The following is a 19,012-nucleotide window of genomic DNA, read 5'->3' as shown; positions in this document are numbered from 1 at the left end:
GGAAGTGCATTTGGAGAGAAAGGGTCACATTTAAACATTATAGGGGAAGCCAGTCATTCTCAGTGTTCAATAAAGACAGAATAAACCTCGTAGATCCACTGCAATTCCATTCCAATGATTTTCCCAGTCAACAAACAAAACAAATTGGGTAAACGAGTGACTCCTAGTAAGCTGTAACATTCTGCAAAGAAAATTTTAGTGTCATCATTAAATCCATTTGCAAATGCATCTGTGAAGTTCAGATCTATTTCTTGCACTCACTGCAGTTCTGTCATCTTAACATTGTTCCTTAAAACCTTGCTGCTGTTATGTTAGTTGCTCAGTCATGTCCGGCTCTTTGCAGCCCCATGAACTGTAGGCTCCTGTGTTCATGGAACTCTCCAAGCAAGCATAAACTGGAGTGGGTAGACATTCCCTTCTCCAGGGGATCTTCCCAATCCAGGATGGAACCTGGGTCTCCTGCATTGCAGGCAGACTCTTTACTATCTGAGTCACCAGGGAAGCCCAACTTCCCAAAGGATGGTTCTCTAGTGAAACAAGGGAAAAACCGAAAGCAGTCATTTAAAGTCTCTGGGAATTATCCTAAGAGCATACAGCAAACAGAACATTTATCCAAGAAAATCAACTAAATCTCAGCAAGAACTGTGAAAGTCTATGGCACAGCACGGCCTCGTCTCCACCCATGGCCATGGAACCGAGACCACAAGGCTCCCTCTCAGTTTCCAATCTAAGGATACGGTATCTCACAGGAGGATGCAGACAAAAAAAAAAAAAAGTCTGCCATTCCAATGAACAAAGGATGAAGTCTGCTATCAAGCCATCAGCCACTGCAGCCATCCCAATGACCCATGAGGGAAATTCAGGTTGGAGAGAAACAGGACGCTGGCCCTCGAGAGTTAAAATGCATACCTACAAAATCATTTTAATGAGCTAAAATCTGTATCTTCCTATATATAGAAAAGCACTAAAATCATTAACTTGAAATATCTGTTTTATTTGTGATAAGCACTAACTACATGGTTTGATTTTGTTTTGTTTCCAACAAAAACTCCTGTAAATCCTGGCTCCCTGCGTATCTCTTTGAAATAGCTCCTCATAGCTGAGAAGCTTTCTCCCAGGCCAGAGTCCTCAGCAAAGGCACCAGATAAAACATAACTCTCAACTTTTAGGCTGCGTTTTTTTCAGTCAACAAGATCAACAAACTAAATCACAGGCCAGCCAGAAGTCTGACAGGGGACACAGGGGAAGACAGCAAAGAGCCCCCATGTATTAGGAACAAGTTTCAAAGTCAGGCCTCAAAGATCAAATGTGGGCCAGAATTTAAAAATCAGACTGTGGGGCAAGTTAGGCCCCAGGGCATTGTTGAAAACAACAGAGAAACTTGTAAGAGGAATGCCTGAGAACGTGATGCCAACTGAGGCAGCCAACTTAACAGAGAGATCAGAGGTGGAGGCGGAACCCTGATGCCACATATAAAAACTCAAAACGGATTAAAGCCCTAAATGTGAGACCAGATACTACAAAACTCCTACAGGAAAACACAGGCAGAACACTCTTTGACACAAATTACAGCAATATATTTTTAATCTGTCTTCTAAAGGAAAAGAAATACAAGCAAAAACAAGTGGGACCTAATTAAACTTTAAAACTTACGCACAACAAAGGAAACCATCAAGAAAATGAAAAGACAACCTACTGAACGGGAGAAAATATTTGCAAATAATATGACCAATAAGGGGACTAATATCCAAAAACATAAACAGCTCATACAACTTAACATTAAAAAACAACAAACAGGACTTCCCTGGTGGTCCAATGGTTAGGAATTCACCTGCCAGTGCAGAGGACATAGGTTCGATCCCTGGTCCAGGAAGATCCCACATGCCGCAGGGCAACTAAGCCCGTGTGTCACAACCACTGAACCTTTGCACTAGAGCCCGTGTTCCAAAACAAGAGAGGCCACCACAATGAGGGGCCCACACATCACAACTGGAGAAAAGCCCTTCAGTTCAGTTCAGTTCAGTTGCTCAGTCGTGTCTGACTCTTTGCGACCCCATGAATCGCAGCATGCCAGGCCTCCCTGTCCATCACCAACTCTCGGAGTTTGCTCAGACTCACGTCCATCAACTTGGTGATGCCATCCAGCCATCTCATCCTCAGTCGTCCCCTTCTCCTCCTGCCCCCAATCCCTCCCAGCATCAGAGTCTTTTCCAATGAGTCAACTCTTCTCATGAGGTGGCCAAAGTACCGGAGTTTCAGGTTTAGCATCATTCTTTCCAAAGAAATTCCAGGGCTGATCTTCAGAATGGACTGGTTGGATCTCCTTGCAGTCCAAGGGACTCTCAAGAGTCTTCTCCAGCACCACAGTTCAAAAGCATCAATTCTTTGGCACTCAGCCTTCTTCACAGTCCAACTCTCACATCCATACATGACCACAGGAAAAACCATATCCTTGACTAGACGGACCTTAGTCGGCAAAGTAATGTCTCTGCTTTTGAATATACTATCTAGGTTTGTCATAACTTTTCTTCCAAGGAGTAAGCGTCTTACACAGCAACAAAGACCCAGTGCAGCCAAAAATAATAAGTAAATAAATAAAAGATTTAGGGGAAAAAAGCCAAACCCTGTACACTGTTGGTGGGAATGTAAATTGGCACAGCCACTGTGGAAAACATTATGGAGTGTTCTCAAAAAAACTAAAAACTAAACTACGACATGACCCAGCAATTCCACTCCTGGGTGACAAGGTAGGAGCTTCAAGACAAAAACACTGATTTGGAGATATATGCATCCCATTATTTATTACTGTTAAGATAGGGAAGCAATCTAAGTGTCTTATCAACAGATGAACGAATAAAAAAGATGTGGTCATACAAATATACAACGGAATACTACTAAGCCGTAAAAAATAACAAAACATTGCCATTTGCGGCAGCATGTGGGGACTTGGAGGGTGTTATGCTAAGTGAAGTCAGTCAGACAGAAAAAGACAAATACTGTATGAGATCACTTATATGTGAAATAAAAAACATACAACAAACTAGTGGATATAACAAAAAAGAAGCAGACTCACAGATATAGAGAATAAACCAGTGGTTACCAGTGAGGAGAGAAGTGGGGGATGGGAGACACAAACCACTGGGTAAAGGCAGGCTCCAGGATGTGTCATGCAGCATGGGGAAGAGAGCCAGTGTTCTGTAATAACTATAAATGCAGCGTAACCTTTACAAATTATTTTTTTTAATAATTTTTAAAAAAAAGCTCTGTTGATACCCTGGTTACTCCAGGACACTGTACCCATCCCCAAGGTTGTGCCTTGACAGAGGACAGTCAGAGGCTGCATATCATGAGGAAAATGGACTTCCCTGTAATTGTCCAGCCAAGTCACTATGCAAATAAATGAGCAAACAACAGTAAGTCCTTGGGAGAAGGGCAGAAGCCACATCGAGAGTTGCTTACAAACATCATCGAAAACATCCAGTTTTCAACAAAAAATTACGAGATATGTCAAGAAAGACTGTGACTGATACACTGGAAAAAAGCAAGTAATAGCAATTACCTTTGAAGGAGCCCAGACTCTGGATTTAGCAAAGACTTCAAATAAGTTATTATATGTTCAAAGAACTAAGGAAACCTTATTTAAGGAAATTATAGATGATATGATGATATCCCCTCAAACAGACAACATCAATAAAGAGATAGAAATTATAAAAAGAATCAAACAGAAATCCTGCAGTTGAAAACTACAATAACTGAACTAAAAAATTCACTGGAAGGTCTCACCCATACAAGAAGAATCTATCAAAGATAGATTGATAGAAATTATCCAATCTGAAGAACAGAATAGAAAACAGCCTCAAAGAAATGTGAGATACCATTAAATACACCAATATTCACAAAATGGGAATATCTGAAGGAGAGGAAAAAAGAGAAAGGAGTAGAAAAATATTGGAAGAAATAATAACTGAAAATTTTCCCAATTTGATGGAAAACATTAATACACCCATCCAAGAAATTAAGATAAACACTAAGAGTTTAACACATACATCATACCATGCACACGTATAACACATCATACCGTGCACATGTATAACACATACATCATACCATGCACATGTATAACACATACATCATACCATGCACACGTATAACACATACATCATACCATGCACACATATTTACCACAGTAAAACTGTGGAAAACCAAAAGACAGAAATGCCGAAAGTGACAAGAGAAAGATGACTCATCTTACACAAGGAAACACCAGTAAGACTGGCAACCAACTTCAGAAACGTGCGACATGTTCTGACCAAAATACTGCATATAAACAGAAGTGAAGTGTGAAATTTCTGGGCTGGAGTAGTTAACTGGCAGATTCTAGAACACTTTTTTGTCTGACATGGTGAATGGCAGTATTTGACACGGTGGCTGTTCCTTCTGCCTGTATATCATGATTACAGATGTATATACACTCTGATCCAGCAATCCACCTCTAAGAATTCATTCCACAGACATATCAGACATGCATAAGTAAGTGTTAGTCACTCAGTCGTGTCTGACTCTTTGCAACCCTATGGACTATAGCAACTATAGCTCCTCTGTCCATGGACTTCTCCAGGCAATACTGGAGTGGGTAGCTAGTCCTTTCTCCAGGAGATCTTTCTGACCCAAAGACTGAAGCCAGGTCTCCTGCATAGCAAGCGGGTTTTTTTTTACTGTCTGAGCCTCCAGGGAAGCCCTTTAGACATGTATGAACATTTATAAAATGATATAGTACAAAATAATTCCCTTCAGCACTGCTTATTAAAACAAAAGACTAAAACCACCCAAAAGTTCATCAACAGGAGGAACTGGTTAAATAAGTAATAATATAGTCAAATAATAGAATATTTTATAGCTATCAGAAAGAATGAGAAAGCTCTTTATACTACACTGACATGGAAAAAAATATATATATATATAAACTAGATGCAGAATCATAAGTATGTATTTTTTGTGTTTTAAAATGGGTAAATAAGTATATTAATATTCTCTAGAATATACATTATATGAATCTAGAAAGATACATAAGAAATGAAAATAACAGTTGTCTTAGGCAAGGCATAGGAACCAAGCAGAGGGAAGAGACAGTAGGAGGAAATTTTTTCACTGAATCTCTTTTTATATTTAAAAATTTTTGAACCATAGGATGTTATTACTTATACAAATGATTGTATTTTTTAAAAGAAACAAAAGTAGAAATAAAAATTTTGTGCTGGGGTTGGGGGTGGGGGATAAGTAGGTGGAACACAAAGGATTTTAAAGGCAATGTAAGTGAAAAAATACTCTGAATGGTATTATAATGTAGATACATGTCGTTATACATTTGTCTGAACCCACAGAACATACACCACCAAGAGTGGACCCTAAGATAAAACTATGGACTTTGGGTGACTAGGAGTGTCAGCATAGACTCATCAGTTGAAATGAATGTGCCACTCTGGTTGGGGACGTTGATTCTGGGGGAGGATATATATTGACCCTGGAGGTATGTACAAAACCTGTGCACCTTCCTCTTAGTTTCACTGTGAACCTAAAACATCTCTAAAAAAAGTAAGTCTTCTAATAAAATTACTTGAGTAACACTTTAAAGGAATCTGTTAATTTATTAAAGAAAAATACCAGGGAATTTCCTGACAGTCCAGTGGTTAGGACCCCACACTCTCACTGCCAAGGGCCCAGGTTCAATTCTTTGTCAAGGAACTAAAATCCCACAAGCTGCACAGTGCAGCCAAAAAGAAAACACACACAAAAAACAACCTACCACGATTTCTTATTCCTCCTTCTGAATTAAATGAGGCCTTGTATCAAGTCTCACAAAATGTAATCTCATTCCAGGTGATTCAAATATTCATTTAAGTAGTATTTTTCTAAAAATGCTTCAATGAAAAACTGCAGAATTTTCTTTTTTGACAAGAAAAGAAATTTAACAATTATTAAAGGATCCATAATAACTTCTTTCCAATATTTACCCATCAAACCCCAAATCAGCTGCTTTAATGATTCGGTAGAACTAGGATGTGGCAAGGTGGTCGAGGTCAGCTGAGGTCTGACCAACTCTGGGTACACATTCACGTAGCACAGAAAAGGGACCTACATGCTCCTGGAGGTTGAGTTAAAAGTCAACAAGTTTAAAAGGGCCCCAGATGGATGAATCTCAAATACATGATGCTAAATGAAAAAACCCACATACTGAAAACGTACATACTCTACGATTCTGTTTATATGATAATTTGGAAAGACAAGAATATAGGAACAGAAAACAGATCAGTGGTTTCCAGGGGCCAGGGTAAGGAGAGAGTCTTACCCTCAAGGGGCAGCATGAGGGAATTCTCTGGGGCACTGCCACTGTTCTAAATTCTGTCTGTGATGGTTTCAAGAATCTAGGCACCTGTAAAAACTCATAAACCTATATCATGGTATTGCAATTTATAGTAAGAAATACATAATATTTGGTCTTCATCCCAGTTTCTGGCACAGATCTCCCCAAAGTCTTGGAATTTCCTAAGTGTTGAGAGTGATACAAAGTGACTTTAAGAGAACACATGGACAGGGGCTGGTTGCCAATGAAACCTACCATGTGATTAAAAGGGTTGGAACTTTCAGTCTGACCTCTGAGAGAGGGACAGGGGCTGGGGGTTCAGTCAATCACCAATGTCCAATGATGTAATCAATCATGCCTGTGTAATGAATCTTCCATAACAACCCAAAAGCACAGGGTTGAAAAAGATTCCAGGTTAGTAAACATACGAAGATTTGGGGAGAGTGATATGCCTAGCGAGGGCATGGAAGCTCCGTGCTCTTTCCCCACATGCTGCCCTGTGTATCTGTCTATTCCTGAGTTACAGCCTTTTATAAGAAACGAGTGACTAGTATGGAAAACATTTCTTCGAGTTATGTAAGCTGTTCTAGCTGGTAGCTCAGCTGGTAAAGAATCCACCTGCAAAGCAGGAGACCTGGGTTTGATTCCTGGGTTGGGAAGATCCCCTGGAAGCAGGCATGGAAACCCACGGCAGTATTCTTACCTGGAGAATCCCCACAGACAGTGGAGACTGGCAGGCTACAGAGCATGGGGTCACAACGAATCAGACGTGACTGAGTGACTAGGCAAAGTACAGAGCAAGAGAAGGGGTTGAGGGAACCTCTGACTTATGGCCAGTTGCTCAGAAGCACAGGTAACAACCTGGACTTGGGACTGGCATCTGAAGAGGGAGTTGGGGGCGGAAGGGGGGGTGGTGGTGGCGTCCAGACTGTATCTTTGACTCTAAACAATAAGTAAAATTCACAGTTCTAATACTAAGCGTCTGCCAAGATCCTCATGAGTGAAGGTGGGAGCTAAGGGGGAAAACCTAGAAAAGCAACAGGTCCTATCCATTCACCGAAAGTGACCCTGACATATTCAGGAGAAACTTCTCATCTTTCTCCGAACGAACTCAACTGTGCTCACTGTTCTTACAAATGTTCTTTTCTGGTCAATGAAGTATCCCTGTTGTCCTGAGACCCTCATACTCTCAAGGGCTGGGAAAACAGTGTCTCACTCAATGGTCTAGATACACTTCCTGGAAGCGCAGTTGACCAAATAATCTCCCTACAGTCACGTTCACCTAGTCCTAGTAGAACTGAAGCTTGTAAGCAAGGTCACGGAGGCTCCTACAGAGAAACAGGAGCCCGCCCCCAGCCCAGCGTCCACTCTCACCTTCCTCACAGCCTCCAGCTCCTGCTGTTTGTTTTCGTTCGCTACCTGGAGCTCCTTCATCTGTCGCTCCAGCTCCTCCTGCTCTGCCAGCAGCTTCTTCCGCAGTTCTTTCCGACGCTGGCGGGCTTCTTTGTGTGGTGGGGGGCTGCCCAGCTTCAGGAGATGGATGGTAGAATGGATGGCTGTGAAAGGCATGAGATAAAAGACAGGAAATACCTTTTATTCTCTGTGAGCCTAACCTGAATGGCATAGTGGGAAGAAAATCAGAAACCCAGGGTAATTCTGATCCTGCCACTGAGCAGCGTTGTGACCGTGAGCCAGTCACAGAACCACTTACGCATGGGTTTCTCATCTCTAACCAGAGAGAGATGATCTCTTGAGTCCCTTCCAGCTCCAAAGTCCCATAACTGCCTATCTGTGCTTAAATAGACTTGATTTGGGAACACAACATGCATTTGAGGAACTCCCAACACTTGCAACTCCCTTCCTTAACTTCCCAAAAAGGCCAAATAAGAATAAGACATTACAAGGGCTGAGATTCAAAATTCCTGGTATCTGATTTGCTACCTGCCATAGGTAGTCCATCCTAAAGGAAATCAGTCCTGAACATTCATTGGAAGGACTGACGCTGAAGTGGAAGCTCCAATACACTTTGACCACCTGATGTGAAGAACTGACTCACTGGAAAAGACCCTGATGCTGGGAAAGACTGAAGGCAGGAGGAGAAGGGGATGACCAAAGATGAGATGGTTGCATGGCATCACTGACTCAATGGACATGAGTTTGAGCAAGCTCCAGGAGCTGGTGATGGACAGGAAGGCCTGGCGTGCTGCAGTCCATGGAGTTGCAAAGAATCAGACACGACTGAGCGACTGAATTGTAGGTAGTCTGCCCCTCATCTATGCCTTATGAAACCATCTCCCTATATACTCCCTTCCCGAGGTGATAACAGCCAATACCATGTACTGAATATTTGCTATATATAAATATATGTGTATATATATACATATACTCTTTACACACATTATCTAATTTTTGTATGAAATCTGATTTCTTTCCTGATTGTTTCCATTATCTAAATAGCTAGTACGGGGCGGGTGGGGGTGGGAAGGAGGCTCAAGAAGGAGGGGATAAATGTATACTTACAGCTGATTCACATTGTTGTATAGAAGAAACCAATGCACATTGTAAAGCAATTATCCTCCAATTAAAAATAAATAAATAAATAAATAAATAGCCAGTACTTTCACTGTTCAAATTCAAAAGCCTGAAAGGACAGAGATGAAATCTCCCGCCTACTCCTATTCCCAAGCACTGAGCTCTTCACTCCACTACCAACTAACACCACTGTTTCTGTGCATCTTTCCTGAGATACTTTAAAAGCAAATACAAATAAACATATGTATACATCTTCCACCTTCCACGGACACAGTGGTGGCGTAACACTCTCTCCAGAGCCTGAGTCTGTCCTCTTACTTTCCCCTGGAGAGCTTTTCCTATCAGCACACACTGCGCAGTACTGATCAGTCCTCCAGCGTGCAGCTGCGCCATCAGCTATTCAACCACGCCCCGATGAATGGACATTTGTTTATAAATCTATCACAAACAATCCTGCAACAATGTGTCGTTTTAAAAATGTGCAACTATATCTTCACTATCTAATTATTAACCCTCACAACAACTCTGAGCAGTAGGTTCTATCATTAGCCCATTCTAGAGAAGAAAGCTGCTCCAGAATTCCTAGTGACCCAGGAGAGAGGATCCAGACCCATGTACACTTGCCTCAAACTCTGAAGCTACATCAAAACGATCACAATTTCAAGAAACAATTTTACTTAGATTCAAGAATTAACAAACAATTTTACCTAGATTCAAGAATTAACATTGAGAATCCCCTTTCATGATTAAAGAGAAAATCTCACTTTAATCTTTACTAATGCTGGAGTGATATTTTAGTTTAAAAGTTATTAAATCAGGAGTTTTCTCTCTCGAGATATCTGAAACTAGTGATTTCCTGAGAAAGTAACAAACCTTGAAAATTACTTGCAGTATTCAAAACCTATTGCACAATTCCTCTTTTGTTTTACATATTTCTAAATACTCAAGATGGCCACTTTAAAATTTTTCACGGTCCTTAAAGGGGGAAATTCCATATTCTTGAAATAGTTTAAGAGTAAATAAATAAAACCAAAAAGGTCCAGTTTGTACTTTTCTCACAAGTTCATCAGGCAAATGAAACTGATGAACATTTTGGGACTTCCTCTCAGCTTGTTTTTCTTCTAGCTATTGTGCTTCACACAGAAATAACTACAGGCAATGGGGAACAATGCCGAGTATCTCTGTTGCTGTTCAGTTGCTCAGTTGTGTCCAACTCTGAGATCCCATGCACTGCAGTATGCCAGGTATCCCTGTCCTTCACTATATTCCAGAGTTTGCTCAAACTCATGTCTATTGAGTCAGTGATGCCATCCAACCATCTCATCCTCTGTTGCCCTCTTCTCCTCCTGCCCTCAATCTTTCCCAGCATCAAGGTCTTTTCCGATGAGTTGGCTGTTTGCATCAGTCACAAAAGTATTGGAGCTTCAGCTTCAGCACCAGTCCTTCTAATGAATATTCAGGGTTGATTTCCTTTAGGATTGACTGGTTTGATCTCCCTGCCGTCTAAGGGACTCTCAATGAAAAACAGAAAGTGCTCTCAAGTTATATCATGACAAGTAATAAAAATTATCTTACCCTGAATCCACTCTTGTTTCTTCTTCTTATCTGAAGCACTGATTTCAAAGGTCTTATCGAAACATTTTATGAGAAAAAGGCATTTCTTTCCATCTTTGTCAGGCAAGGACTAAGACAGAAAGCAAAATTAGTCTTTCAAATTTTACTTTCAAGTACTTAAATTCAAACTTAATTACTTATACAAGAAGTACCTATAAATGAATGTTACTGATTTATTGATGCTGCCCTCTAGGCAACAATACTTGTGGTAAAAATCACCCCAGATTAGCATACGACATCTAGACTGGGAGAACCAACATCACTTGATGGGCCATGATATGGCCTTTCCTGAGCACAGCAACCCTTGTACATTGCACCTTATACCTGAACACATCTCTCACAGGAATCCTGGAAAATATGCCCATGGAACTGTTCCAATAGGTATAGACACCCAGGGTGATTCCCACACCCTGCAGATGCGTCTCTCCCTTCCTTGCACCAGGGTGTTGTTGCTAGCAAGCTGTGGTTCTTGTCCTAAATCCTTATAAGTAGACTGGCACAGTCTATCATAATCCTGTGAGTCTCCATGTTTAACTGAATCTAAGAAGACCCCTTACTGGGCACTGCATACCCTTAATATTAATACATACCACTTCATCCATCAAGACACATTATCATTTATGAATGAGATCTTAGGTATTTTAAATGTTCTTCAACAAATACAGATACGATAATAATTCAGATACAAATTAAAAATTCAAAACATTATGTTCTTGAGGATTTCACCTATTTACAGAATTAGCAGTGATAAAGTGTTCTGAAAAGTCATACCAATTATTCAAAGACATGTTCTTTTGGTTTATTTATTATACTCAAAAATGGCCCAGGTTCTCAGACACACTCATGATTTCAAACACTGTCTTACTGATTTTTTTTGGCTTTGTTTTCTTATTTATGACTCCATTTTACTCAAGAAATGATTCCTTAAATATACAAATAAATGAGATTTAATCCCTATACATTATTCTCAAATACAAGACAGAAAATAAATTCACATTAGAAAAAAATTTTTTGTCAGGTATCTGTAATTTTTTGGTTCAGAAACTATGGTTACTGTATGTGTATATTATTTTAGAAATGTGAATTTTAAGATTATTTTTAAAGCTCTAGAGTCTAGAAGGAAGATAAACTACTTGAACAGCAGGCGGCAGCACTGGAAAGAAGTAACCATTGACTCTTACCTCCACACAGCAGTTCTCATCCAAGAGAATGTCTCCTTTCTTATCTTTCAGATCCTCGCTCACATAATAAGAAATTATGTTGGGCTTTAATACAAACCAGCGTTCAGTCCAGTTTTTCCGTCTATGGCCTTTCTTTATCATGTAACCCTAGGTAAGATTAAATCTGATATAAATGCTGATGCTTTTCCTTATAAGAACTGGTATCTCTTCCTTTTAACACACACACACACACACACACACACCTCTCTTCCCCGGCCCCCCACACACACCTCTTCCTTTTAACACACACACCCTAACTGTGATTCTCAGTAAATCTGCTGCTGCTGCTAAGTCACATCAGTCGTGTCCGATTCTGTGCAACTCCATAGACGGCAGCCCACCAGGCTCCCCCGTTCCTGGGATTCTGCAGGCAAGAACACTGGAGTGGGGTGCCATTTCCTTCTCCAATGCATGAAAGTGAAAAGTGAAAGTGAGGTTGCTCAGTCGTGCCCGACTCTTACTGACCCCATGGACTACAGCCCACCAGGCTCCTCTGTTCATGGGAGTTCCCAGGCAAGAGTACTGGAGTGGGTCGTCAGTGCCTTCTCCGCTCAGTAAATCTAGACCCATTATTGAAAATGCTAAAAGGTGTCAGTAAACCTGGCCAAGCATGCCTTCTCAGACAATCACTCTCTGGTACCAGTGTACCTCTCTACCTGACCTCTCAGGATTCTGGAGGATGAAATCTGCTCCAAAGGAGCAGAAGATGAACTGGACCAGTAGTCAGGATCCTGGCTTCTAAGTATAGCTTTTAGGCTCACACTTCCTAGACTTGTATTTTCTTCCCATATGTCAGCCTCAAAGACGTGTGATCCAAAATTTTATTTCAGCAAGACTACACATTACTACAGGCCAAAGCACTTTAGGATTGTTCAAGAACAGCTAACATTTTACACAGTAAATCTATAGGTGCTGATAGCGTGTGGCAGACTATACACATCATCAAATATATAATAATAGTTTGGCTGTATCATGTGATCATTATATTAAGTTCTAATCACATTACTCGTTCAGTTTGCTAGCTCTTGACATTTAAACCAAGGCTATCTCATACTGCCGTTCATCTGCAGTTCTATATTCTGCCATCCTAATGGGCCTGGAAATCCTCTTCAGAGACCATGTTTCCTAACCTCTTACAGCACCAAAAACCTACACAAATTAAGCCTCAATTAAAGTTTATTGATAGGCTACATCTGAAGAAAAGAGAAAAACAACATCATTACCTAAGAGAGCAAAACAAGGACCAACCAGTAAGAGTTATTATTCAATATAATAACGTAAGACATCTGAAAGACCCATTCAAAATATATAAATTCTATTTACTAAGCATTAAGTTTATTAAACAGACTATGCATGTCAGCATATGTATACCATAAATATTATCAGATGCTATGCAGGTACTGAGAATACAAACTTTATAACCTAATACGATAAATACAACTTTATTACATAAGGGCACTTTTCCCCAAAAGGAAGGGTATTTTTCTGATTTCATAAAAATTATACATAGCCTATAGAGAGGTTAACATACATAAACATTATAGTAGTAAGCCCAATAATAAGAAAAGAAAAAGAATAAAGTAAAATTCATAGAAATCTCACAACCCAGCAGTGATCACTTCTAATATTTTGGCCCCATCCCTCCAGACAGCTCCACACACACGTATCACACTGCATGAAAGGGATTACAAGACACCTGCTGGTCCACAACCCGTTTTCTTCACTGAAGAGTGTGCCATGGCACCTTTCAGATGAGTGAGTATAGATGTACACATGACACGAAAGTACCATGTTCAGAAACGTGATCATTTAAACAGCGCTTTCAAAACAGTAACTTCCCAGTGTTTAACTGTAATTATTTACAATGTACGCCTAACACAAGACTGAGAAAATAAGAAATTTTATTCCTGTTCTAAATTAGCATAAAAATATAAGTGACTTAGGCTCATCTTTGTGATAAAAATGTTTTATTCCAAACGTCAAATTCTAAAGGTGAGGAGAAACAGTGTTACAGGATGCTTACCTGTTTCAGCACATCTAATATTAGCTCATTGAAGACCTCGTTAATTGCCATGGACACAGTCTGTCGATCCATGCCTTTGCTGAACTGTCCATTTCCAACAAGCTCAATCAGTTCCCACACAGAAAGGCCATCTTTACTGTCATCAAAGTTGATTTTATAATTTTCAAATTGTTCTTGTTGCCAACTTACTCCCATAGCTTCTGTAAGTTTCTTAAGCAGGTATTCAATCTATAAAAAGAATTTTAAAAGTGTTATTGCATAGCAAAAAAAAAAAAACTTTTAAACTTAAGTATGTATCTATGTTATTACCCTAAATAATAAATTAAAAGGTCAATTTAGGAAATACTCTTTTATACTTCCAAGTGTATCTTTAAAGAATCCTGACACCATCAAGGAGAAGGGTATGGATAAAATGCCACTGAGTCTATGCTAACTTAGAATAAAGTAATAAAAAACTGGAACCCTTAACAGCGTATTTGTATAAAGAACAAAAGCAAACTGCATCCAGACACTACCATACATAAACTAACTGATGTGATGTGTTTACTCTGTTGGATTTCAATACATGAGAATACTAATTTTGCTGAACCAATATGCAAGCACTAAATAATCATCTCAAAGTATGTACAAGTTAGTTACCAATTTATAAATTTTCCACATAAGCCAATTATTTGAAATTAATGCTGCCGCTTCTCATTAGAATTCTGACAGTGTTGTAAACGATGCTGAACTCCTAGACTGGGCCAGAAAAGTTTATTAAATTCTGAAACACATAGCTTTGTATAGAAAAATAGTAGAAAATACTGCGCTCATCCCTCCAAACAGCTCTACACACACACAGCATTGGCATGAAAGGGATCACAAGACACCTGCTGTCCCACAGCCGTTTTTTTTCTGATGAATGAGCACACAATGAATGGATGTGCACATGACATGAAAGTGCTTTAAAAATGTAAATGAAATAGAAACAGTTCAAAAAAAAAAACCACTCTGAGGCAGTAATACTGAATTAAATTGACGTCTCTTATCTTCTGGAAAGCCTGGGTACCCTACAGTGCTCTCTCAAACTCAACATATCCAAATATGAATGAATCACCTCTACCTTTCAAATGGCTTCTCCTCCAATTACAGATTTCAGTTGTGAACAACACCATTCACCCATGCCAGGATGATAAACCATGCCCCACTCCTTCACATCAAGATCAGTGACAAAATCCTACTGTTTTCATTTCCCCTCTTTAAACTCTGCCTGGCTCCCTATCACCTCAAAGATAAAGGCAAGCTCCTCTGTGTCCCCCTGTGGTCACTCACCCCCTGGATACTGTCTCTAACATTTTCTCCGCCATGCCTCACTGCAGATTTTACACCCCACCAACACCACCATCAACACTGATCCCACGCAAGCTCTATAAAGGGCTAGCTAGTTAATATTTAAGACTTTATACATCTCTGCTATATGTTTTTCTTTGTTTTGGGTTTTCCTTTTTAACAACTCTTTAAAAATGTAAAAACTCTCTTAGCACAGGGACCTTATAAAAACAGGCTGCTCACTGAATTCAGCCAGTAAGCTGTAGTCAGCCAACACCTGCGAGAGATTATAAGTACCCATGTAACACACTTTTTCATGCTTCTATGCCTTGCCCCATGCTGTCCTGTTGAGATTACCTTTCTCCATTTCTCTACTCAGTCATATCCCACCAAAGACCCACAAATCAGGATCTGCATTTTAACAAGAACCCCAGGTAATTCCCTATGCACGTTTAAGTCTGAAAAGCACTGCTCTGGTAAAAGAGCTCTGACCCAGGTCAGGTGTGCTCTTTTGAACTCGGTATACTGTACAGAAAGTATCTCTATTTTCAAATGCTGCCCCTTGCTGATTTTTTGAACTCCTTATAGGAGGGACAATGTCCCACCCATCTTTGAATCTCCAGAATTCAGCATCGTACACAGATGTAGTAGAGCTCAGTTAATGAAATGGAAATAAACCAAGCTAAACCTCAATTTTCTCATCAAAGAAATGGGTATAATAAAACTCATCATATAGGACTCCCATGGGGATAAAATGGGACAAAAATAGAACACTGTGCACAACGTCTGGCATAACAGGTACTCAATCAATGCTACTTCCTTCTGCACCATTTCAAATTACATTTAAGAAAGCGTTCATGAAATAACATAGAATGAGGTAGAATGCAAAATTAAATTTACCTATGATTTCCATTGCATAAAGATTATGTAAATATTCTGACAAATACTAGAGGAAAATATTACAGTCAATTTTGTTACAGATAGGATTATGAACTAATTTCTTTCTCTTCTTTGCAATTCCAACTTGGTTATAATGTTGTTTGTGAAATAACATACTTTAATAGGAAAAGAATGTGAACAATAGGAAAAACATGTTTGCAAAGAAATACACACTCACAAAACATCACAAGGTCAAAAAATATCAAGAGCTCTATTGATGTAATTTGATGAGATATTATAAGCTCCTCCAGTATGCAGATTATCTAATACCCTAAATCTAGCATACAGTGGGGTGTTCAACAAATGTTTACTCGCTGGAGAAAAACATACTCCGGTCTTTCCTTTCTCTTGTTGGAGATGTACCTGTTAAGCTTGTGTATCTGCTGTTAAGTTTAACAGATATTATTTTCTTGTTTTAAAAAATTATTTTTTGCCTGTGCCGAGTCTTTGCTGCCGCACACGGGCTTTCTCCACTTGCAGCAAGCAGGAGCTACTCTCCAGCTGCAGTGGGAGGGCTTCTCACTGCGGTGGCTCCTCTCGCTACAGAGCACAAGCTCCAGGGCACACGGCCTTCAGCAGTTATGCCATGCAGGTTGTGACACATGGGCTTAGCTCCCTTCAGCATGTGCGATCTCCCCAGACTAGGGATCGGACCCATATCCCCTGCGCTGGCAGGAGAATTCTTAACCACCTGACCACCAGGTAAGTTCGTGGCTTTTAAAAAGAAGTAACAGGGACAGGAAGTGGAAAAAGAGAAAAAAGGAAATCAAGAAGAAAAAAGAGAAGAGGGACAGAGAGAACAGGATACAAAAGAGAAGGGGGGAAAAAATGTAAAGCAATAAGGCACAAGAAAGAAAAACTTAATTATATAAACAATTGACCAAAGTAAAGTAACTCAGAGGCGTTCTCATGCACAGAAATTCAATCTCCCTAAGGCAGCAGAAAAAGGGCCCATGCTGCCTGATCACAACTTGGGATAAAAGCTCTATAGGCACTCCTAGAAGTTTTAGCAGTGAGGTTATGGGCGTGGCCACATGTATGGACAGGATGACAAAAAGTGGGTGTGACAAGACAGTGCAACTGACTGACCATTAGTACAAGCCAGGAAACAGCTGGGAATGACCTTGTGCCCCTCAGTTCCTCTTGTATACTGGAGCTTCAATTCCCCTAGTGTATTGGAACGTCTTTTACAATGTTTCCTGTCTGCAGCAAACTGAGCTCTTCTAGAGGCAGCTCTCCAGGTTCCTCCTGAACCTTTCTGAACATGCCCTCCCCAGCCCTTCAGAGTCTGTCATCAGGGCCCAGTTTCTGCTCTGCATTCCCAGTGCCTGTGCCAGGTAACTAATCTAGATTCATTTCCTGTTGACTTTGAACACAATCACATACTTATCACAACCAAATAACTTAAGAACCTCTTAGTTCATTATACTGGGCCAAGGAGAGACAAACATTCCCATTCTCAACTATTTGATCATACTAAAGAATAAATCACGTGTTGCTGGGTTAGTCTGAGTGGCCTGCACCAATTCTAAGAGCTCATTCAATTTCAGGAAGCAGCTTACTTCCTCCTTCCAAGGCAAGTTGCACCAAAAATAACAAAGAATAAACTTTCAAGCTGCATGTGATTTTTGAGGCCTCTGGCTCTGAAATTTCTTTGTTAAAAGTTCTTTCCCTGTAATCATTAAAGAGGGTCTTTATGGACTTAATTCAGATTTTATTTCACTGAGGATCTCTTAAAACTCTTTCAGGTTTGAGATTTAACTGCATGAAGGCAATTCTTCCAAATTAGCAACAGACACATCCTGTTTTGTTCTTGGCTCAGTGGGAAATTAATACTAATGTAAAAACTATACTTCACACACACACATTTCCAGGAAAACCATTCAACAAAACTTTTGGAACCATCTCAAATGGGGACACGCTAGTTCTGGACTTTCGTGATGTAAGTCACTTATTTATTCAATGTTCTTGATACTACTTTCTGGGTGATAGGAAACTGAATCAAAAGCAAATTTATCTATACCACTTATGTTAGTCATATAACTACCACTGTTACTTATGTCTAATACAGTATTAATCAAAGGTGGAGAATAAAATCTCACTTAAAAACATTACCTGTGGTGGATTCATGTCAATGTATGGTAGAACCAATACAGTATTGTAAAGTAAAATAAAGTAAAAATAAAAATTAATAAATAAATAAAATAAAATTTTAAAAAATATTAAAAAAAAGCACATTTTGGACTTAAAATGCAAATGATCATTATGATAAATGACTTACTGGAAACATAAAGATTACTCTAAATTTATAAAGCATAAAATCAACTGGTAATATTACAAATCAAACTCATATGTGACAAATTAAGACATTATACTTCAATTTTCTTTTAAATGTGTATGTTTTCACACTTAATTTTATTAAAAATCTGTAAGCCTAAAACTAGTTCCAAATACAGGTTTTTTAATACTTAGTACATGGGGTCGCAAAGAGTCGGACACAACTGAGCGACTGAACTGAACTGAACCATAAAAGTACTTTAACAAGTACTTAGGAAGGAAGCAAAATCTAACAGAGAATGGAACCTTAAGAAATAACCCCACTGTTTTTCATAAAACGTGCAACCTTGAATTTGCATTGCTTGAGCAAAGGCCAGGAGATGTGCTACGAGCTTACTAAACACAAGACCATATTTTAAACCTTAGGAAGCTGGTTCAGCAGTTAGACAAAGCTATTTCACATAAATCTGTTTTAATGATCCTTTCTTTCCCCACACAAGTACTCCTGGCCACAGAGGAGTAATCTGTAGAACTAACTCTAATCCTACTTCTAATCAGAAGGCTGAGGAAGCTAAGGACATCAGAACAACAGAGTAAGTCCAAACAGTGACATGACAGGGTATGCTGCCTGGGGTTCCCTTCTCAAATGAGATTAACTTGTTTAGAAGAGGAGCAAGATGCTCTCGTCAGCCGGCAAAGAGGAAAACAAGCAAGCTGTGGAATCTTCACTGGGCTCTG

At 39.6% G+C, this 19,012-nt stretch overlaps 1 protein-coding gene across 1 annotated transcript in view; it reads right to left on the bottom strand.

The window, feature by feature from the left end:
• The window catches only part of SWAP70 (SWAP switching B-cell complex 70kDa subunit), a 76,411-nt gene that overhangs the window by 10,643 nt on the left and 46,756 nt on the right, over positions 1 to 19,012 (bottom strand). The window contains exons 4-7 of the mRNA XM_005689702.3: positions 13,751 to 13,978; positions 11,689 to 11,835; positions 10,469 to 10,577; positions 7,736 to 7,917 (exon numbers count right to left, since the gene is read on the bottom strand). Of these exons, the coding sequence (XP_005689759.1) occupies positions 7,736 to 7,917; positions 10,469 to 10,577; positions 11,689 to 11,835; positions 13,751 to 13,978 (666 nt within the window). The remainder of the gene's footprint in view (positions 1 to 7,735; positions 7,918 to 10,468; positions 10,578 to 11,688; positions 11,836 to 13,750; positions 13,979 to 19,012) is intronic.

The sequence above is a fragment of the Capra hircus genome, chromosome 15 (assembly GCF_001704415.2).
Source record: "Capra hircus breed San Clemente chromosome 15, ASM170441v1, whole genome shotgun sequence".
NCBI lineage: Eukaryota > Metazoa > Chordata > Mammalia > Artiodactyla > Bovidae > Capra > Capra hircus.
Note: the sequence above shows the minus strand (reverse complement) of the source record. Positions and strands in the feature narration are given on the sequence as shown.